The sequence below is a fragment of the Parasteatoda tepidariorum genome, chromosome 11 (genome assembly GCF_982258835.1).
Source record: "Parasteatoda tepidariorum strain Cologne lab strain chromosome 11, Ptep-v5.0, whole genome shotgun sequence".
Classification (NCBI taxonomy): domain Eukaryota; kingdom Metazoa; phylum Arthropoda; class Arachnida; order Araneae; family Theridiidae; genus Parasteatoda; species Parasteatoda tepidariorum.
Genome location: NC_141765.1, coordinates 43381523 through 43406884, shown reverse-complemented (window position 1 = coordinate 43406884; position 25362 = coordinate 43381523). Strand labels below are relative to the sequence as shown.

The window sequence follows — 25362 nt, the reverse complement described above, 5'->3', positions numbered from 1 at the left end:
AATTCCTCCGCAGAATTTCTAAAATAAAAAAAAAAATAGTTAAATTATTTTTTTTCTATAATGAATTTATTCTGATTCACTAAAAGTATTATTTAAAAACTATATGATTATTAGAAAAATTCACGATATGTTTTCAAAAAATCTTGCAATTTAAATTATCAATAAATTTTGAGAAACAAGTGGCTTTTGGTTTATTATAAGTTAATTGATTAGGTTAACGTATAATTTTCTATATTAAAAAAACTAATTAGTAATGCATGGTTTTGTAAAATTTATAGAAACGATCTAAATAATAAGAACCGTTGCTTAAAAACTAGATAGGCGAAAAAGCTTTTGGGTTTAAATTATACTTAAAAAGCAGCCAGAACATGAAAATTAAGTTGAATATTAATCCTAATCTATGTCTTAACATTTGAAGATGACTACTCAATTTTACAAAAGGAATTCGATTTGCTTTAAATGGTCAAATGCAAATATTCTAATAAGAAATTTGAATAATTTCATCTCTTTTAAATAAATTAGGTACGAACTATAATTGTGTCATTACATATGAAGAAAATGATATGTGCTTTCAACCTTTTCAAATTTACATTTAGAAAAAAAAGTATGGTCAAAACTTCGAGAATGAGGTAAAATCTGCCATTTCTTATGTCTCTATGAGAACTCCTAAAAGCTCGGTTATTTAATACTTAAACATTTTGGAAATGATTTTGGGAAAACAATAAATTATGATTCTGTAGTATGCGATAAAATGATGTAAATGAAGGAAAATTTGGTAATTTTATCATGATCGACGCCTTAGAGCATGGCAAGAAAATCATTTATTTAGTAAAACTCACTCTTCAGTTTTGTATTTTTTAGTAAATGTGTGGTAATAAGAACTATAATTTTGAAAACTGGAATTTCCGGTAAACTGTTACCATATGAACGGAAAAATTACCAAAAGAATGGTTTAAATACCATATATTTTTGGCTTTATTAACCAGCTTTTTTCCCCTGAAATGTCATTACCATACAGTGCAGTAATTTTACCAGAATTTTGTTGTCTCCGTGTGGTTTGATCTCCGTATCTACATTTATAAACTAGCGAGTAACTGGAAATACCGGGAAAAAAAACGTTTTCCTCTTTTAAATCAACCATACGACAGACTAAAAATTTTTATAAAGTAAAAGTTTTTAACAGATTTTTTCTTAACATTTTATGAAAAGCAGAAGAAAGGTATCTTATTACATCGCATTCTCCTAAATCCAGGCGTTTCGAAAAGTCTGACCTTAATATTTATTTTTAGAATTTTTATCCAGAATGAAAGAAAACAGTATAGACATTAAGGTTCACAATTTAGAAAATAAGTAAAGAAAAACAAAAACGCTATCGAAACTGATCTATCAAGACTAAAAGAGCCGAGTGTACAGAACATCAATGCTTGATTATTGCAGGTTGAAACACAAAGGTGTTTTTAGTAATCTTCATTGAACTCCTCTCTGTATCATCCCTCAAACAAATAGGTATTAGTATTTTATACACACGCTTTCCCACAAACTGTAATTCGCTGAAATTTGATAGCGCTTTTTTCCTTCTCTGAAATAATCATTAACGACCCCAAATGTTTTTGCCTTCATATTTATTTAGAACGCCTAAAAGATTCATAACGGTGTGTACGAAAGAGTCCGTTAATTGATAAAAGTCTAGAGAACAATTTGGAGCATAAAATAATTACTTGAAATATATGAGTAATTCTTTGTTAATTTTTTTTAATGTTTATTGCATAATTTAATAGATGAATTTCGTTAATTAAACGGTAGGCGTAGAAAACGTAAACAATAATAAAAGGCTTGTTCAACTAATTTTTACAGTAATTTTATCCTTCAGTGGAACAAAAATGTTTATCTTTCGGTGAATCAGATAATATTTGAAGGTTCCCGCAGGAATCATTTCTGTACCCATAAGTGTTATGCGCACATATTTATTTCGCCAATGGATTAAATAAGAGAGAACAAGAATGCAGCTTAGAGGTGCGAATGTATTAATTTGCCTTTCCGAGTAAAGAAAGGAGAAAGTATGAGGCTATTCCTTCACTGAGGACAGATGGATAAGGGTGTAGGGAGGAAAGTAAGGGTTCCCTAGCAACCAAAGGATTAATGCTGTGCAATGTCACGTGACTTTTGGCACCACCCTCTTCAAGCATGTGGCATGTCAACCCAGCTTGGCTAAGAGCCAGATAGCTATGGTGTGTTTTGGAATGATGGGAAACAGGGAAGAGAGAGAGAGAGAGCAGGGAAATAAAATTCCGAGATAATTTGCTGATTTCTGGCATTTTATTACCACGAAATTAGTTTTCTCTGATGATGATACAGCCTCGATTTCATATTAAGTATCATAAAATAATTTATGCGAAATCCTTCTTTCATTTCTTGTCTTTCTTCATGGAACACAACCTCTCTGGTTCTTTCATTATCGTCAGGTGAAAAAAAAAAAGGGATTAAAACATCGCCAGAGAACTGGAATGAGAAGAGCTCTTGACTAAGTCACGTGATTCTCAAACGATTATCCTCCTGCTCCCAAATTTTCCTTTTTATACTTCGTAACGTTCCTTAATGATGATCTCTTTTAATGATTTCGTTCTCTTATTTTTTCGGTTTTTCCCTCCTCCCCCATTTCGGTAGCTTTTATTAGTTTTGAAGTACGGATGATTTTTAAATCGTTTCAAGCGAAAAGAAGGAACTGAAAAGTCGGGGGAAATCGTTTTGATATCTTTTATTAAAACATTTATTAGTGAGGAAGTACTTTGCGTTTTGTAAAAATTATTTTCACTGGAAAATATTAATTGATAGGCAAATGGTGTCGAGTTGTTAATAACATTTTAAAGAAGATATGTCGATAAGTGTTATCTTGTAATATTTTGTAATTTATTTATAATATTTTTAAAGAAATTATTCATTTCGGCTTGATAAAGACGAGATAATAAAAGTAAATGAAATATCATTAATGATTTATTTTTGCGATTATGGGCAATTTTATGTAAATTAGAATATATATATATATATATATATATATATATATATATATATATATATATATATATATATATATATATATATATATATATATATATATATATATATATATATATATATATATATATATATATATATATATATATATATATATATAATTAAACATATTTCGCTTTAAATGAGATTTTCAAAAGAAGAAGAAAAAAATGTTTCAAACTCACATTTTAACAGCATGTATAGATCGTTTTGTATATTTATCTTATACTTTTAACTAAACAATCAATGTGATTGCTTAATCCCGTTGGTTGTATACTTTACTTTAAAATAAGATTCGTTATCGATTCTATTCGTAGAATTTCCAATTACGTAATTTTTTTTTCAGATTAAGTTTAAGAATCTAATTATTTGCTTAAAGGAAATCGGTTTATCAGGATCAAATTATCGGGCTACTCCCACTATCCAATGTATTTATTTATTTATTATTTTTGCCTCATTACATTTTTAAGAAAATATGTACAACTTTTTAAAACTCAAACTCATTTGTGGTTGATCAAAACAAATACTTCTGCAACAAGCGTTTTGTCATGAAAAACGCATGCAGGCAAACACTTTGCCTAGAAACTCTTACGTAGAAAAATATTTTACTTTCAAACAAAGTCACCCCTTTTTGGAAATGGAAATATTTCCCTAGAAAGTCCTCTGCCAAGGCGAGGAGCGATATATATATATATATATATATATATATATATATATATATATATATATATATATATATATATATATATATATATATATATATATATATATCGCTCCTCGCCTTGGCAGAGGACTTTCTAGGGAAATATTTCCATTTCCAAAAAGGGGTGACTTTGTTTGAAAGTAAAATATTTTTCTACGTAAGAGTTTCTAGGCAAAGTGTTTGCCTGCATGCGTTTTTCATGACAAAACGCTTGTTGCAGAAGTATTTGTTTTGATCAACCACAAATGAGTTTGAGTTTTAAAAAGTTGTACATATTTTCTTAAAAATGTAATGAGGCAAAAATAATAAATAAATAAATACATTGGATAGTGGGAGTAGCCCGATAATTTGATCCTGATAAACCGATTTCCTTTAAGCAAATAATTAGATTCTTAAACTTAATCTGAAAAAAAAATTACGTAATTGGAAATTCTACGAATAGAATCGATAACGAATCTTATTTTAAAGTAAAGTATACAACCAACGGGATTAAGCAATCACATTGATTGTTTAGTTAAAAGTATAAGATAAATATACAAAACGATCTATACATGCTGTTAAAATGTGAGTTTGAAACATTTTTTTCTTCTTCTTTTGAAAATCTCATTTAAAGCGAAATATGTTTAATTATATATATATATATATATATATATATATATATATATATATATATATATATATATATATATATATATATATATATATATATATATATATATATATATATATATATATATATATATATATATATATATATATATATTCTAATTTACATAAAATTGCCCATAATCGCAAAAATAAATCATTAATGATATTATATATGAGAATTATATATGAGAATCCAGATTTTCATCTTTACTCGTCGCATGAAGTCGATATATTTATTTCATAAAATATAACTCAAAACACTAAAGGTTTCATTTTAAAAAAAAGAAAAGATTTTTCAAAAGGTACATTCACAGAACGTCATTGGCACAGCTAAAATAATATTGTTCAAATTTCATAAGGTACGTTATTTGTTCATATGATAAAATGACACTCTACCGTCTTGTTGCCGATATAGTATTTTGACTTATGACGTTGTTCACAAATACGTACCTAGCACAAAGCTGTAAGCCATTTGTGGTGCTTATTTTGTGCTAACTCAAAGTTGCAAATTTGTTTATTTCTCTGAGTAATTTGTGTATACGATATGAAACAGGATAGACGAAGACAAAATCACAATTTAAAAAAAAAATTGCATTTCGCAAAATTGCAAATTCGCCTTTAATAAGTGGTGTTTCTTTAAAAATAATAAAAAAAGAAATTCTTTTTTATTAAATTTGTCAACTGGTGCGTTTAGTTTAAGTCACTAGAAACCAGTCAGTATTTTCAAAGAATGAATTATATCAATTCAATTGATGATAAATTAGTCCGAACTATTTAAATAATCAAAAATCTATGGATCAAAGTAATTGGGGAGATTTTTTTTTGCATAAAAATAATATTACAAACTTTTATTCTATTGTTATAATACATGTGAAATATGTCTTGAATTTTTTTTCAAAATTTATAACGAATTATAAATAATAACTTATAACGAAAGATGCAAATTTTTAAGCACATTTAAAAATTAGCGTGATCCCATGTTTCATGATACTGCTAGTTCTCTGAAATCCAATGCTAAAGTATTTAAAAATTTGCTAATTACAATACTTTTTTTATTTTCAATGCTAAGGTTCCCTTTTAAATACCAGGCATGAGGAATAAAATAAGCATAGTTATAATACAAGTATGCATTTCTAACTCTTCAATATTGCTTGCTTGCTGAGAAAACAGTTTATCATTGCATAAGAAAATATAATAATAATAATAATAATAATAATAATAATATATATATATATATATATATATATATATATATATATATATATATATATATATATATACAGAGAGAGAGATTTATATGTTTGCATTCTTCCTAGGTTTTAATCTTTTAATCCTTTCTTATCCTTTTTATCAAAATAAGAATCAAAAATAATTGTAGTAAAAATGTATAGATTTGATTTGATATTCTTTTACTGTGACATATGGAAGTCGCAGTAATATTGAAATCAAGAAATTATCCACTAAGTTAATCTCTGTTTCTTACTAAGTACTTTAAATAAGAATAATAAGGTAAGTTTTTGATAAAGGAAACAATGATTAAAGAACAAATATAAAAGCTGGCAAAAAATACTAAGTGTGAAAAAGAAATTTAGAGTACTTAATGATTTAACAGAAATGAAAAAAAATCATAAATTATTTATGAATCATGTCTATGTTATTTATGAATCATATAATTATATCCTTTCCCCCACCATGTTACAAATTGTAATTTTTATTTGAGCAAATAATTTTCACTTAAAAATTATTTTTTTAAATTCATTTATTTTATTATAAGTTTCTTATAATATATTTTAAATATAATTTAATATGTATACTTTAATATAGTTTAAATTGATATATTTATTTTGAATTCATTTAATATTACAGATATTTTAGCGTAGGAATGCTTAATTTTTTGTACTTTTTGTAAATTTTGATTCAGTAGCGTTAAAATTTTTGTTTCATTTATTTATACATTACTTTTATTTATTTATATTACATTATTATTTAATGATTTGAGACGTGTGATTTTGCGTTTGACATATCGGCTTCAATATTATCCCTTAGATATCTTATTTTTAATGTTGGTTTTTAATACACTTTTGTGTGTGATCAACCTGAAAAATAAAAAGACACGGACAGGCTGTGCAAGTCCTTCAGCAGTTCAACAGTTAACTCCGACTTATTTTTTGTACAAGATTATATAGAAATAAAAGAATACTAGTGTCCAAGATTTATTTTTTCCTTCTTTTAGTGGAATTTTTATTGCTTTAGACTTGTTTTTTTATTTAAATTAATCAACCAGCAATTTAAATAGATAGATATTTTCAAAATAATTGATGAAAAGTGATAATTATAGTTAAAAATTAAAAATTTCTCCAATTGAATGACATTTTGAGACGAATTTTAGTAAAAAAAAATAATATTAAAAGTAAAGAAATTTTTTTAAATTACAAGAATTTAGTGTAAAAGACCATATCAACTGATGATTTTTATACTCGATATCTTATTAGCTAGTCACTGTACCTTTAAATTATTTACGATATCTTTAGCTCATTAAATCAGATGGAAAATTAGATTTTCCATGTCTGTAATCAAAGAATCACAAAGGGAACATGACCTCTCTAACCAAAATATTTTCCACTTAGAAATTAATAAATAAAAAAATAACTATATAGTTTTCTATTACAAACAAATTCAAAACAAAATTAAATGAAACATTTCAAGCCTAATCTGATCTATAATTTTATTTATATGAGTTCATCATATTTATATTGGATTGATAAAAGTTAAATAATTCTTATTGAACGTTTCGTTTCGATTTTACAATTAAATAAAAACTATTCTAATAAAATTGCTCAATTATTCCTTTCAAATCATGTGTAAAATATTTTTTTTAAAACAAAGTGACGTTTCCCGTTATTATGTAACTAGAAAAAATCATAAGGTTGTCTCAGCTTATTTATGTAAATCGAATATTCCGCAATGAAAAAATCTGGCAATTAAAAAACCATGATTTTTATAATTTTTAATATAACCTCGAAAAACTTATGATTTAGAGCGAATTCATATAAGAGCGAACTCATTTTCTCTTTCATAATTTGTATGAAATATTACTTAGTTTTTGACTTTTATTTATTTTAAAGCAATATGCATGTACAGAATTCTTGATTGTCTATAACAAAACTAAGATGAGTTTAACATTTATTTTTATTTATAGCTTAGCTTTCTAATTGAAGTAGAAAAGTGTTTACATTGATTATGCTTCAATAATTAGTAAACTATTGTTTAGGAACATTTCAATTTTCAGAAATTAATTAACTGATCAGTTATACACATTTTAAATTCCTGGATAAATTTTATTGTTGTGCTTCACAAAAAATACTAGGTTTTTTCATAGTTATTTATAAAACCTTAGTAGTATTATTGTACAATCGAATATATATAAAAAAAAAATAATTGAAAGGGTGAAAAAGTATCGATTTACAACAAACAATTGAGAACAATAAATCAAAAATTAAGTTTTTTTTCCCTTTCGTTTTGAAGAGAAAGACAAAACAAAATGCTTCTCTTCTGAGAAGAAAAACCTCCACCCTGCTTCTCGGCCACGAAGCCAAGAATCATACCCGCTCTCAGAAAAAAATCGCCTAACAAGAGAGAGCAGGTCCTGAAACAACGATGGTTTGTAAAATTGCGTCCGGAAGGGTAGACGAACTACCGAAGACGACTAGTCGAAGATAAACATTTATAACCAGAGTCACGCCAAAAGATATTACTCTAGTAATGGAAATACCCATTTATTCTTTACCCTATAATTCAATACTTTACAGTGAACAAACGATTGATTCAATAATTGATTCATTTTTAGGAAAGCTATCTTTAACTTAGATTTTTAATGCATAGATGTCTGTTATTACATATTCATCATATTTATTTTCGTCATATTTATTTTTCAGGTTCAGGATGTTTCAGATGGATATAGTGAATTGGTCACCCTGATGGGAATAAAAGCACCCTTTTTGGTTTTTATTTTTTGTAGCATTCCAATAGGCGTTGTTCGAGCTGGCATACCACCATTTCAATTAACCCAAGCTACGTCAAGACCCAAGCGCCCAGAAAATCTGACTCCTGATGAAAAAGTAAAGATTTTATTTGAGCGTGGTAATCCTGTTGCTGCTGTGCTACAATTTATTGAAAATATTTATTACTCGCATCAAAATGGTTCCTGTCGTAAAACATCTTTGGCAGATTTCTCCAGTAATGGGTTTGAATGGCATTTACCTTCAAAATTCACAAACACTTTTGAAAAACAGATGAAATCAGCTGTCAAAACTGCCAACATCCTCAACCATTATTTTCTTAAGGCCCCTAATGACACAGAGGTAACTGTTATCATTGCTTTCTAAAATCATTAATTTTTTAATGAGAAATATCGGTTAATGATGTTTAACACAGAGGTTAGCTTTAGAATGCTCTGGAAAGCTAATATACCAATCACCCAATTACTCTGCAAACTCAATATATGGGTGATTCTCACGAAACGTGATAGTTCGGACCAAAAAATTTCTTCAAATTTAAAGTCTTCAAAATAATCTAAAATTTGTTTTGTATACTTCTTTAGCTACACTTATTAATATCTTATAGACAGCAGTGTAGTTTATTGACATTTTCTCGAGAAAAAAAATTGAATGACAGGAAAATGACATATTACCTTAGAAATTTAAAAAACAGTCATTTTAAATTAATAGTAAGTAACTCAACTTAAGCCTTTATGTTAGATGGACCATAAATTGCTTAAATTAATTCATTTTATCCACTGTAGAAAGAAACAAAAAAATTTTTGTTGCTGATATGTGCAGAATAAAATTGTGTATAATAATCAATCATTAAATAAATAAATAACTTTGATTACATCCAAGCATATTACAATCATACATAAACTTGGTATTAGGTTAATATGATATTTGCTTTCCCTCTTTACAGTATTAGAAGTTAAAAAGAATTTCTGGTAACACTTCAATGTCCTGGCATTCATAAGCCAGGAAAATGACAGTCAGTATAATGACAAATTCGCCATTATATAGCATATAACTTTACTTTAATTTAATATTTTGGCCGAAGACGTTTATATTCTGCAAAAAACAACAGTATTTCTTAAAATAACTCAGATAAATCTATGTAGTTTTTTTATTAATGATTTCAAGAAGCCAGGAAAATGACCGCATAAAAACCTACTCACCTTGAAAAATTTTTTGAAATAGATTTTGAGCCAGAAAATTGGTTCTTTATTCATGCAACAAGACATGTTCAGATAGGAGGGTATCTAATCAATCTATTAACATAAGATATTGATTCCTGGCGCTATCTATTTTGGTTATAAATCACTAAATAAAAGTAGCCAGGAAAATGACAGATTTTCATGGGACAAACAAATTATTGACAGAAAAAAATTATTTTAAACGAAGTTTTAGTAAACAATACCCTCTGCGTATATTCTAGAAATGCTTACATAGGATAGATTTCGAAAAATGTATGGGAAGTTTTGAAGCTAGTTATTATTGGAAATATTGTTTGGGACATGACATTTTGATGTTCAATTAAATTTTTTAAGTTTACAAAACAGTCAATGCTAGTCAATGCAAAGTCATTTTAAAATGCTAACTGCAATGGTATTTATTAATTTTTTTTTTAAAAAGTTCTTTTAGTATTATAGTATTAGATCTTGGAGCAAGGGACAGTGAATATCATGTTTCGTGAGAATCACCCATATATCAAGCATTTACACTAATCTATCAATTTTTTTCTAACCGTATAATTTAAAATAATTCATCATAAGTTATTAAAATAATTTAATTAATTATTATAATTTATAACATAAATAAATCATTAAATTTAAAATAAAGGATAAATGAGAATATTTTTTAGTTAAATTGTTGTATTTCCAGAAAAAGTGAGCTGTAAAAAAGGGTTTCTCAAGATTGAACAAAAATGTTACAAAATATCTCCAAGACAAATAATAGTCGAATTTGAAATTGACACGAAGATTGAAACAGCATATAATCATTTTTGAGCAAAGAGCGTAGTCTTGAAAATGCTGTGAAGGGAGAAATGTGTGAGAGGAATGTTCGTTGACTACTGGCAGGATTCAAATCAAGAACCTTCGGGTTTTTAAAGCAGGATGCTCTGATCACCGTAGTTGTATAGTGCGCAAAAAATAAATGCACTATGAATAACTTTTGATCCCATGATCGTATCTTCATGTTCTTTGACTCAATCTTAAGGGTTCGATGGAGTGACTTCAAATATGCTAATTCATTAGTGCAGACGATTTTTCAAATTACGAAATCAGGCATAAAAACTTATTTTCGCTGAATAAACATGCTTTTTTCGACGAATTTGGATTTCTGACCCCCAAGATATAGGAGGTAGCCACAATCTGGGAAATATGAGTACAATAGTTTGGCGTGGATAGCGGTCTAAAATTTGAACCATTGAATGTTAATTTTATTTTTTGTGTATTTATCATATCTCGAGAACTTTTTAAGCGACTTGAAGCATTTCTGCAAACAATTATAAAATTTGTTTCTCCAAAGACAATTCCATGCAAAAAATAATTTTTAGTAAATATTCATTAGTTTTATTATTTTATTTAATTATAATCTAGAAATTTTGAATTGTAGGGTATAATTAATATTTAAACAAGGGAAAACTATAACATTTCCAAAATTTTTTTGAATCACAACTGAGAAAGCTGTGACTAAAAACATTGAAAGCTGTTTGATTGCCGGAGCAAATGGAAAAAAGTTGCAAAGCTATTATTAAGAACATCCTATTGGGCCATCAGGCTATCAGACTGGTGTAGAGGATTTTTATTCCGCTTTCCTCATTAGTGATTTGATAGATATTCATATCATTTCTATTTTTTTCTCGCTTAAATATTAATTTGCGATCTCTATTATTCATACTTTTTATTTAAAGAAGTCTAAAAACTATATTTATAAAGAGCGATAATTACGGAACATCCTAAATAGACTATATTTATTGGTATTCTACTAGAATAAAAGATATATAAACTCAGCTTCACATAGCAGAAATGACTTGTCATGAAAAAAAGATTATAAAGTTTTAGAAAATTATTAATTCATTATAATTATTGCAAAGGATTTAACTTCTCACAACAAATAAATAAATAAAACATATAAAAGAAATACGTTTTTCACTAAATGTGGCGTATTTTTGAAAGAGGAATAAGTCCGGGCTCTTAAGGGTTAGTATTTCAATGAATTTAAAAATGTTTATAAGGGTCAATAAATTTGGTGGTGTTTTTTAGCCATACTTTGATGAAATATGAAAATGCAACAATGATTATTAAAATCGTAAACATAAATAAAAAAGTAAACGACTTATTCTACTCTAAAAAATAACAGCTCAAATATCCTTATATATTTTTTAATGTTAAAAAATTTTTCTTTTCATAACTAAAAATAAAATTATATATTTCAATTATTCTTGCATAAAAGTGCAATAGCTAAAGGAGAAAAATGAGTCCTCTAGAATGGTATTAAAATTCATATAGGATAAAAAAAAATCGAGTCTCGTTTTCTTTTTTACAGAGTGCATACGTAATTTTTAATGTTCGACATGTGGAACTATTTAAAATTTTTTTAAAATATTATGATGACAAATATAATATATGAAATATATTTAAAATTTAAAGTTTTAATAATTAGATGTTTCAAATTAAAAATAAGGCGCTTAATAAGTTTAACATGAACACAGGATATAAATTATTAATTATATTCAAGTGAAGTTTATGAACCGCGATGCTTCTAATGTGATTTTTCTACTAGATGCATAAAACCTTAATGCGTTTGAGTTAAAAGTACTTTTTACTTACTGCGTTTTCTTTAATACGCATTTTTTAAAGTTTGTAGTTCACTCTGATGTTACGAAAGCTTTTCAAATTAGATACACTAATCTTTTTAAGAGCTTTTCAAACAACAAATAAGAGATGGGTATAGCATTCTGGCTTAAAAATGTTTTATAGTTTTTATAGGACTAAAAGCAGTTTGCTACGTAATGCTTTCATTTATGCTGCAGTGCTGCAGTTATTGCTAAGATCTCTCACCTTGAAATGAAAATACGCAACTGAAAATCCCAAATCATTAAATTTTTAAGCATTGTCATTGTTTTTCGTTTTTATTTTGAAATGTCAGCTATTTTATTTCAATAAGCTAATTTATATAAACACTTTAAATCAAAATTTAGTTAAGGACCTATGCTTGACTGTTCCCTGTTGAATTTCACAGTCTTAACCAATTAATGCTGATTCTTTAATTTAAGAGACAACTGAAAATTTACAGAATAAGCTCACGGGAATTATTTTTTTCGAGTTAAGTATTACGACTATCTACAAGTTTCATGAGTTTGATTGATAATGAAGTCCTTTTTTTATTCAAGTCCGACTTAAAAAACGACTCAGTGTTAGGAATGTTTATTATGTCTATTATTTACTAATTATTAGGAATGACTATTATTTGCTAATCAATTTCTTAAAGTTAAAAAAATAGAAAATACAATAATTATAAAAATACTTTAAATGGGAGATCGCGTAACATTTTAGATTTCACTGTGTGTCTCTAAATTTAATAATTTAGTTTTCAGACCGAATATTTTTAGTTGTTTTTCAAATGATTTTACAACATTTAGTATTAATGTACAAAATATTATTGAAATATTGGAACTTGCGAAATTATGTTACTAGCAAAATAAATAAGATACTTTTTTTTCTATTTAAAGCTCCTTTTTCAAAATAATAATAATAATAATAATAATAATAATGATAATAATACTTATGAAAGATTTGAGGCAAATAAAAATTTCAATTCAATCTCGAACTTTAATTAAATCTAAAACGATTATTCCAGAGTACTTTTCGTTTTCAAGCCATTAAAATAAACTCAGATAATTTTTTTTCGCCTTTTTATGAACACTTATTTAAAAGCATAAATGCAGCGTACTTAATGTCCGTTTAAGTTCTAATTCCGTAATTTTGATAAATAGGGATTATAAACTTTTATGTGTATCTATAATTTCATACACCTAAATGATGTAATTATTCCAGATTTCATGAATATTGGTTTAAAATTACCGTTTTGCATCTCAAGAGGTTTAGTTTCATAGTCCACTGTTTAGCTTAATCCTCTATAATAACAATCATTATACTAGTATATCGTTAGCTATCGTAATATTATCCAACTTTGATCATTAAGCGAAAAACTATACTTTACTATAGCTTGTTCGAGAGTTTTATATTTCCTTGCTTTATGTCTGGCCTTAACCTCCTCTCTTATTAAAATTTTGAAAATCCATTGTTCATTTGTAGCTTGTCATTTTGCGGAACCTGAGAACAATAAGTTCTTAGCTAAACACGCGGAAAACAGGTCATTGATTTATGAAGGCGGACAAACCAGGATTTCTAATTACTTAAATAATAAATTATAGTTTTGCATTTTAGATTTATAATTAGTAATTAAATTCAATTATTGTTTTATATCAATAAAATATTTTTGGGTTGTATATTGAAGCTATATTCTTATTTATATTTCTAAATTAAGAGTACAAATAAAAGCTTAATATGAAAATCAATCATTAAAATTTATAAACCTTAAAATAAAGTTCTCATTGAGTTTAGCAGTAAAGCGAATTTTAAACATTTAAATAATTAGACAACCAAAACTTCTTATTCATATTTCATTTTAGATTCTCGTTAATAATGTATTTTGACCAACTGCATATTTTTATCGTATAACATGGTGAAAAAAATTCTAGTAAAATTACTATAATGTATGGTAAGGACATTTCTGTTTTAAAAAAACATCATTCTGGTCAATAAAATCAAAATATATAGTATTTAAATTATTTATTTGGTAATTTTTCCGTTTATATGGTAATGGTTTACTTGAAATTCTGATTTTCAAAATGATAGTTCTCCTTACTTCACGTTTAGTAAAAAATGGAAATCTTAAAAGTAAATTTAACCGAATTAATGGTTTTTATGCGTGCTTTCGGTTAATGGTTCCCAGTTTTTTTGGTCTGAGAAGCGCTAAAATTACGACATTCTTTCAACGGTACCTCGAATTTATGAAAAATATAATAATAACCAAACATTATAATTAAACTTAAATAATAAACAAAGTTACAACTAACTCTCTTGATTGAACTAGCAATCATTTTGAAAAGAGTTAATTTAAAAAAAAAAACTCTTGCCGCTTTATTAATAGTAGTTTAGAAATCAAATTTTTCGCCAGATAATTGAACTTGCAAGGTGGCATGTAGTTTAGTTCTGAATTAGTTTTTAGTATGTGCTTAAATTGAAAATGAATAGAACAAACTATTATGGTTTTTGCTAAAATGAAAACGAAAAAGTTTAACAAATGTTATGAGTGGATATTCGGAAAACACATTTCTTTTTTGTTAAATTATTTATTTTATTTTGGAATTGGAAAGTTCCATGAGATATGAGATATACTAACGCAACATATTATGCATGCATGTTCCTTTCATAGTTCATTCAAAGTACTGTTACTTTATATACATATATATATATATATATATATATATATATACATATATATATATATATATATATATATATATATATATATATATATATATATATATATATATATATATATATATATATATATATATATATATATATATATATATATATATATATATATATATATATATATATATATATATATATATATATATATATATATATATATATATATATATATATATATATATATATATATATATATATATATATATATATATATATATATATATATATATATATATATATATATATATATATATTTTTCCCTTTAGCATTTTTCAAAAATAATTTAATAATTTCCTAAAGCTTAAAGAAATAATGAATTATTGATAAGATATAATTACGGGCTTCAAAATAGTAACTTGCTAAAAGAGTCCTAATTCTCGGAACCCCTGTGACTTTTCCACGGAATCCTAGGGCTCTACAGAACACCTTTTGGGAACTTTTGCTCTAAGGTATCATGATAAATTTCTAAATTTTATCGCAAATTATAAAACCATATTTTATTGTCTATTTTACCGGAATCGTTACTAAAGCGCTTCGTTAAAAATTACTATTTTTGGTGTTCACATAGAGCCAGAAACACGGTAAAATTTACCATATTCTTGTAAATTTGACCATACTTTTTTTCAGTGTAAAAATAGCGTTAATTATTCAAAAATTTAATTGGATTTTCCGACTGAACTAAATATCATGACCACATTTTCCAGATTGCGCCAATCCAAGGGTCGGAAAACTGGAGTTAAATTTACCTAATAAGTTAAATTTGCCTATTTCAACAAAACTGAACCCGGGACAATTTTGAGAAAAAAACGAAGGTGGGGGAGGGGGTACATTAAATAATAATGTAAAATAAATGACTGATGCACGTTAAATCTGTCGAGTGGTAAAGTCCTCCATGTTCATATAACAAATCAAAACCTCTGGGGGTACTGGATTGGAGATTGATCGTTCTCTGATTCAGGTCAAAATTACGATCTGTGGATGAATGAATATATGTATGAATGGGTCCGCCCTATAAACGGGTGTGACGTATGGGTGTAACAAATGTCAAATTCTTGGCCATAGATGGCGCTACTGGAAAAACAAGAACAATCGCACCTCTTTGCCTTAACTGGCATACGTCAGCATCAACAATGCAAAATAGTGATTACCGATTCTCTGAAAGTTGCAATAATTATTTTATCTACCTTCTGATAGCAAAAATACACAATCTGTTTAAAAAAAAGAAATAAAGATTTTTTTTTACTTAAGAATCTCCAAATCTGTAAACTCCAAAACTCCATCATCATAATCTCCAAATCTATAAACAACTTCTACTCTACTAACATAATACACAACACAATTTTTTTTAAAACTTCATTAGCACGAAGACCTTAATTTTTATTGAGTCAGTGTTGTCAAGCAGTTTCATATCGATACTTATTTATACCGATCTAATAAAAAGCTAGAGTTGTTTACTAATAAATAAATGATGAGATTGTCCTGATACATTCTTGCTTCTAGAGTTAAACTCAACTCAGAATTATAAGGTTACGGCAAAGAGTAGCACATCCCCTCAGATGAATAGATTGTTCGTCAACTGAGATGATATTAAATACGTACTATAAATACGAATTAAAAAAACTAAAATATATATTGTTTTAATCTTAAGTAGCTGATTAGAAAAAAGTTAAATTAGTTCTACTGTTATCCTTAAAAAATGAATATGCATGCTTTTATCTATGAAAATTTTTTATGATTCTTATTACAGAGTATAAAAGAAACTTAAAGGAGAGTAACAAGAAACAAGCCCATTTCATCTTATAATTTAGAAGTAAGGCTGAAAGCATAAAAAAATAATTTTCATGACGATGATATAATGATTTTTTACTATTTTATCAAGCAAAAAAAAAAGTCGAAAAAAGTTCAAGAATCTGCATTAAATATGATTTTTTTAAAATAAAAATAGCAATTAATAATTGTTATTTGGGTTTTTATAAGTTTTTGTATAGCCCATTTTTCAGTTGGTTAGTTTCTATGACACACCATATTTACTTCATTTTTCAAAGAATGAAGGAAAAGAACTAAGATTTATTCTCAAATTTTTTAAAGCTTTTAACCAATAAACAATTCTAGCAGTACATATGTTTTTATTATTACTTCATATAATTTTATATCTAAAAGTATTTGGAAACAGTGTTGAATTTTATAGCGGGCATTGTTTTTTGGAACTACGAATTGTTATAGAAATAGTAATTCTCTTTTAAGTGGATATATTGGGATGTATCGAAATAATAATTTGAGCAATGATGTTTATGTTAAAGTAAAAATAGTTAACTACTAGTTACACTTAAAGAATAAAACATATTTTTATTTATTTAACAGTGTCTTCTCTTTCATTCTAGATTAATCATCTTTTCTTCTATTCATTGGTAAAAGCTAACGTGGAAAGTGATCCTTCACTGACAAGCAGTAGCATTGTCCTGACATCGGATTCAGGCGATTTCTTTATACCGTTCACCAACAGAAGAAACGATGGGTCGATTAGAACACAAAATCTAGGAAGTTCATCTCTGGATCGATGGTCAGGCAACGATTGGTTCTGGGTTCTGGAAACAGGAAACTATTCAGAGCTTTTTGGTCAAGTCGGAAATGGCACTGATCTAGTCGTAACAACAGAGGATGGCTATTGGACTTCACCCTACATCGATTGTAATTTCACCACCAAGTGGCAAATTACATATAGTGTCCCATTCTTTACCAGAAACGCCGATGAGCTTTATTTCAAGTAAGACTAACTAAAATTTTTTAATTGTCTCCAGTATCTGCAAATAAGAGAAAGGGATTTTCAAAGCACATCATTAACTTTAATATTTATAAGCGAGTTTATTATTACTTTCTTACTATATTTACCATATGAATTATGATAAAGTAACTCACATTCTTTCATTTCATTAATATGTTGATCACAAATAGCATAAATGCAGAATATTGTTTCTCAAATGAATAATTAAACAAAAAAATGATTTTTTGGGCACCAAATCGATCAATGCAACCAACACCAATCCCGAAAGTTTAAACACATAGGCTATCGGTATTAAATGTACACTATTTAAATGGGGGATTACATTTCATGCGCATAAACTCAATGTACTTAAATTTTATCAAAAACCATCTTTCTAAATCTTCTTTCAAAGACTTTCTATGACTTTCATAATTAGCCATTGCAATGTGTGTCAAATTAATACAGATACTTCTTTGGGTTAGATAGGCATATATATATATATATATATATATATATATATATATATATATATATATATATATATATATATATATATATATATATATATATATATATATATATATATATATATATATATATATATATATATATATATATATATATATATATATATATATATATATATATATATATATATATATATATATATATATATATATGTATATATATATATATATCGATTTTCAAACGTTTGTTTGTGAGAAAGTTTTATCAAAAGGTGGGAAATTGCGTATTACGAATAATATTTAGGAAAAAATTTCCTGACTCTTTCATCGCAATGCTTATTATGTCATGGCTTTTAACTATTACTATGACAAATGTACTATTCATTCCTTAAATTTTCAATTGTATTTTACATTTACAGGAAAACTCTAATAAAAATAAAAAACGGCTAGAAAGACTGAAATGAAATTTAGGCTCCTCATTTTTAAGTATATTATCACTCATAATCTGTAGTGGAGTAAAGAGGGCACCATTTCTGAAAGCACTCATATAATGTCGGTAAAATTAATTTTTCAAATCGCGTTAGTTAAGTTGAATTTTTTTAATTTTTTAGTTATAAGGCAGGCACTAAAACTGAAACTTTATTTGAAATTAATATAAACAAATTATAATAAGTATATATAACTAACTTTATATATAAGAATTGCGTTTATCAAGTTTTGCGAAAATTATTAAAAAGCAAAATTTAAATATCCAGCCGCTTCGCAGACTTTAAAATAAATTAAAAAAAAAAACTCTTTTTTCCAAAAAGGCTTTTAATTTATTAACTATGAGGGTAATTACACCTCACAATTGTCAAACATTGTAGTTAATTGTTATACAGTTTATTGTTTTTTTATAAATACGTGTGAACGTATTTATATTCCTATTTAGTAAAAATGTATTTTAGAAAAAAGCCCTACAAAAACAAAGTAACAAAATGTTTTTTTTATTTTTTAAGCCAAAACATTGTCTAATTTGCATGAATCACATGACAGATTATTGGTGGGATTGCTCGTGTAATTGTGTTAAATTTGCAATTTTTATGTCTGATTTCGTGATTTTACTTATTATTGATATTACAATTAATTAGTATATTTTAAATCACCTCTCGAACCAAATATGATTGAATTCCCGAACATTATCCGCTCATTAGATGAAAAGTTAGTCAAAGTGGTTTATTTTTTTGTGTACTACATGTTCACTGTTACATCTTCCACAAAAAGGCTTGAATCAAGACAAATAAGTTAAGTCAAAATGGAAAGCTATTCGTTTGATTGAAAGTTAACTTTGCTCCAAATTATAAACCGAGTATTCCAATTTTGGGAGCAAGAAATCTTTAAAACTTGCTTCTGATATAAGAATTTTTGTAACGTGGTCATTTGCTTGTGCGAAATTGAAAAAACAGAATTATAACTTTTCCGATAATTACTTGAACTATTTTTACCTGCAAAGTTGCTTAGTTGCAGACCACATTCTTTCCTTAAAGATTTACTTCTCTCGTGTCAGCCTTTTCTTTGAATTAACAAGTCGAGCATGAACTTTTCCATTTTAATCGAACAAGTTGTCACTAGCTTGGATAAAAGGTAATAATTACTGATTACAAATGGTCTATCGAACATCTCGTCTTACGGTAAAACTTCGTTCCTCTTTTCTTTTATACTAACATTTTAATTTATGCTATTTGGTATATCGTATTAAACCAGTCGAAACAGGCTTATTTCGATATCAGAATAAAAGGAAAATAAAGACTGATTGTAAGTTTTTGTGATTAACGGATGATGAAAAAGTTTTTTAGTGGATAAGTCACCAAATTTAACCTGATAAATTAGAATATCTCACTAAATACATTATTATTTACATGATGTAATAGTAAATCAAGAGAAAAAAATTGTGGTAAAATTAATTATAGAGCAATTATCAAATTTTACCACAGTTACCAAATTTTAACACATATTATAAAACGATATTTTATTGCAAATTTTACCGAAATCATTGCGAAAACGCTTCGGTAAAAATTTGTTCACATTTTTCGATAATTTTATGAACACGAATTTGGTTTGGAGGAAGGAAACAGTATTATTTTAGCAGTTTAATTTCTGCTTGGGGGCTTAAGAAGGCAAAATATTAAAAATGTTAGCAGTTGTAGCAAGTAGAGAGATTTGAGAGGTATTTGCCCTTTTAATTTGTAGAAAAAAATCCCTAAAAAGTTTCTTTTTTGGGAGGGAAGGGTTCATAATTTTTAAAATTATTTTCTACAAACTTCACCTTTTAGCCCCTCTTTTTCTTCTCGTTAAAAATAAAAGTAAATCATTACCGTAACAGCCGTTGATGGTCAGGCGGTTAAGGTTAATCGAATTTCGAGACCAACAACATGTTGTGGCAATATGATAAGCATTTCACACAATCACATCAATCTAAAACTGGTTACCTTTCCCTTAATAATAGAAATATTTAACACATATTTGACAAAAAGCGTTAGTGGGTGGGATGCGTGGTCTGGAAACCTTCGTTTAGTTAACCTTATTCTTAACCTTCTTGCAAGATTTGGGATACCTCCAAAGAGAGGGAGAAGATTATATTTTAACCATCACATTGCCTCCGAAGGCTAGAGAATTGAAAGTTTCTAACAAGGGAGATTAAGGGGGATATGCCCTCTTCCATTGTAAGAAAAAATAAAATAAAAAATAAATAAATGAATGAGATAAAAAAAAATTAAAAATGTTCTTTTTTTGTCTTTTCTCAGAATTATTTTATTTATTTCCCGAATGTTCCAGCTTCTATCTCACATTTTTCTCCCCTAAACACATCCAAAAATAAAAAAAAATATGTATCCATGATTCCGTTTAGAAGTGGAGGAATAAATCTAACAAAAAGAGGTTCAAAACACATTTTACATTTGAAGTATTTGGCGGTTTATTCCAAACGTATCATTTAAAAAGTAAGACTTTTCAAGCATTTATTTTGAATGGATAAAAAAAAAACATTTATCACTAATACTTCATGAAGACTAAATGCATTGATATTATTTTGGTTTTTTTTTTCTTCATGATTTTGCATGAAGAAAAAAAAAGCCAAATCTTATAAAGTTGAATGTCGCCGATATAATGAATTTACAAAAATCAAAAATTATTATTTTTTGAAATACATCGTACGTACACATTTACGATAACTTAGGGCTATTTTAGAAGAGAAAAAGAAACTTGCTCTTCAAACTTAATATTCAGAATTAATTCAGATTGAATTATCTCTTAAAGACCTAATAGAGTTTTATTATAATTTTTTGACACATTGCTGTAAGCGTAGTAAAAACATAACTCAATATAACAAACAATGGTATTTGCATTTCCAAAATGTCGAATAATAAATTAAGTAATTTACATTTTAGATCATATATTCGATTAAGATAATTAATTTTTCGTGTTTGATTTGTCTTGATATTTAGTGAAACGTTTAAACACCCAAAATGTTATTAAGTAATTTTATATTTTATAGGTGAATTCCACCATGCAATAGGAAAGGTAACGTGGGCGACAAAGATTCAAAATTTATATATTCATGCATGTGACATTTTAATATGATAAGATACAAGTAGCAAAAAAAGCTTGTTTTTCAATGAGTTGTTTTTCAATTGCAAACAAATTTTTCAGATTTGACTCTTAATATTATTGTAGATAAAAATATTACATTTAAACTTTTTGACAAAAGAAATGATTTTAAATTTCCAGTTAAAAAATGCATTGATTTTAACTCTAACTTAGCCAATAAGGTTTTTTCTAATATTATTGCCAATCAAATTCATAGATCTTACAGAAATAATTCTAACTATAACGAGTTTTTATTAGATACTGATATATATAAAAACAATTTAATTAAAAGCCATTTTCCTAGTTCATTTCTTAAATTCTATTTTAAAAATATCTTAAAAAACTTGGTACATTAATTTTTAATTTTTATTTAATTTTTCTGTTTTAAGAATGAGCTCTGATTTTTTCAAGGTAGAAACTAACTATGATAAACTACTCCTAAAGCCACTGGACGGAATAGTTTGGATGTATGACCTTTTATACTGGATTAGTTAAATATTTTTTAGTTACTTTTTAGTATTTGTAGCCTCCTAAAATTAATTTAATTTTAATTGTCCAGTATAATAAACAGCTTATTTATTTATTTATTATTTTTGTATTAGTGGAATGGACTCTGGTTCGTAAAGAACCACCCCAAATGAATGCAGGTGATACGTGTATACTTTAAAATTATGTAAGGTTGTATGAATGAAGGATAAAACCTATAAACGGTTTTCTATTCCTGTATGGAGGCTCTGATTTTTAAATAAGTCACCCTATGAAAGATGGATATGTGTAATCTGTAAAATTATGTAAGGTTTTTTGAATGAAGGATAAAGTCTATAAACGGCTTTCTATCCAATTGTACAGACTGACTTTTAAATTAATTTCCCTATGAATGATTTTTTTTTTAGTCTGCTAATTTAATCAATCCGTTAAACATTTTTATTATTATTTCAATTTTTAAATTTTTAATTTTTTCTCATAGATGGCAGCACTAATATTTTACTAAAAAAAATTTTTTTTTCTTCTTCTTCGATCAAATATATATATACATTTTTTAATTTTATTTTATTCGATTCAAGCTATAAGCACAACTTCCAATATTTTACATCTTCGCGATTTTTGTTAACTGTTTTATTATTGTACTTTTAAACCTAAACCGCGCTTTAATTTCCGCCGGTAAGTTCGATTTCTTTTTACATTTTTCTTTTATTTCATGATTTTTTACAACATAAGGTTTTTTGCGATATCGACACATATAAAGAATAATTTTTATCTTAGGATAATTATTCTTTATTCAGAAATATCGCATTTATAGCAATTAGATTTGTCTTGATAACGACTATTTGCTTTTACCATTCTTGTTTCTCTACCATTTAATTTTTTATTTTATTCATGTTTTTCATGTTAATTTGTGTTTATATATATATATATATATATATATATATATATATATATATATATATATATATATATATATATATATATATATATATATATATATATATATATATATATATATATATATATATATATATATATATATATATATATATATATTTGCCATTTAAAACGAATAAAAAAAGAAAACTATAGATTATAATGTCAATATCTGTTCTAAACTATATTAAAAATTAAAATCTCGATCATGTGAGTAATTTTATTTAATTTTATCCTTCTCACTCTGAATTTCTATTAAAGGTTATTTAAGAAGTTTTTTTTCGCGATATCAAAATTTTTTTATCAGATATTCAATTTAAAATTATTGTAATTGTGGTATGTCATTGCCTACTCCATTACATTACTACGTTCAACGTATTGTAATGAAATATAAAAATTTTACTGTTTAAAATGTAATAATATTATTACACATTTGGTTGTAATCTTATTGAGTTAAAAAACGTTGGAAATTTTGAAAACCAAAGGCACAGTTTATATCCATTTTTCACATAAATAACGGATAGATTGTCCTCTCTTGCAATTTGAGGATAACCATGTTTTAACAAATCAATATAGTGTGAAATTGGTTCTTCCTGAGAGTTATTATGCAGTGAAAATAGGTCACAATGCGGGAAAACCCTTTTTGCTCGCGAGCAAAATCAATTTTTCTTTGAATCAATATTTATATGCATAAAGAGTTCTTTTTCGTGGTCTTAATTTAGTTAATTATAAATATCTATATTATACAGTATAAATATCAATATCATACATCATAAATATTTGTAACATTTCTGAAAATTTAAAATTTTATCTAAAGATTGTAATTTTTAAATTTCTTTCGTAAATAGTATATAATAGTTTAAATCATTCCTTTAAAAAAATTTATGCGTTAACCGAATTCTAAATTAATAACATATTTCTCAGCACCTTCATCCCATGAATTCTTAATAAGAATCTAATATGCGCTCTAAATTTCTAAGAATATTTCTCTTCAACTTCTCTTACGTCATTTTAAAATAGTTCCTTAAACGCGAAAACTCATAAATATTTCAGTTAGTGTGCTTCAGTTGCAAATGATTAACATATAACAATCGGGTTCATTTCTTTTATTTTGCTGCAAATTTCATGAAAAGTAAGCACTTTATTGTAACTGCGTAGAATATATAATTAAAAAAAATTTCGTTTTTACATTTTTTAATATATAGTCATTCACAATTTCCCAATTGACTTCAACTTAATAATTGAATAGATTTATGGAATTTTAATATTTAAAAATTTAGCTTTTATCTCATAAAAAGATAAAATACTGAGATATTAAAAGAATTTATGGAAACTATAATTTAAAGTTGAACTGTGTGTAACATGAGGGAAAGAAACATGAAAATTGCCACAAAAGAAAAATGGTTTTGTTAAAAAAAAGTTAAAAATAGCGTTTATGATTTCAAATTCAAAAACATAAAAAATACATTAGTATTATGAATTATAAATTTATAAATGTGATGTTTAAAGTATTAATGTATCCTAAATTATGAATGAATACTCTTGCGTGGAAATGTATTCATATTTTTTTCGGAAATGCAGATATTTATTTAAAATCATGTAAGAACTTTTTTTTTCTATTGCAGCAATTATAATCAAAATTTTAAAGTTCCAATAACTACATTTATAACACGAATTTAAAACAGAACCTGAAAAAAAAACTTTATTTGAGTTTATGTAAACTATTATTTTTACTATTTATTTGAGTTTATGTAAAATATATTGCTTCGATATTTTATATCAATTTGATTTAATTTACTTAAAAAGACGCTTTTCGATTCTTATTATTCCATTTTTTTATGTATAATTGAAAATATTCATTAAATTAAATTTGTAATAAAGAAATTAATATTTTTAAAAACAATTTACAACTTGAACAGAAAAATTTGCACAAAAAAGTAGCAACATTGATACTGACTGAAAGCGAAGTAAAGAAAACGGCGGACAAGCAACCATGTACCCATACTTGAAATAGATATTTGAAGGTAGGTGGGAAATGTAAAGAAAAACATGTAAACAAATGTAAACATTAAAA

At 26.3% G+C, this 25362-nt stretch overlaps 1 protein-coding gene across 1 annotated transcript in view; it reads left to right on the top strand.

Moving 5' to 3' along the window:
• The window catches only part of LOC107448557 (metabotropic glycine receptor), an 81361-nt gene that overhangs the window by 24128 nt on the left and 31871 nt on the right, over window positions 1-25362 (top strand). The window contains exons 2-3 of the mRNA XM_016063804.3: window positions 8338-8763; window positions 17396-17778. Coding sequence (XP_015919290.1) covers window positions 8380-8763; window positions 17396-17778 — 767 coding nt within the window. The 5' untranslated portion in view covers window positions 8338-8379. The remainder of the gene's footprint in view (window positions 1-8337; window positions 8764-17395; window positions 17779-25362) is intronic.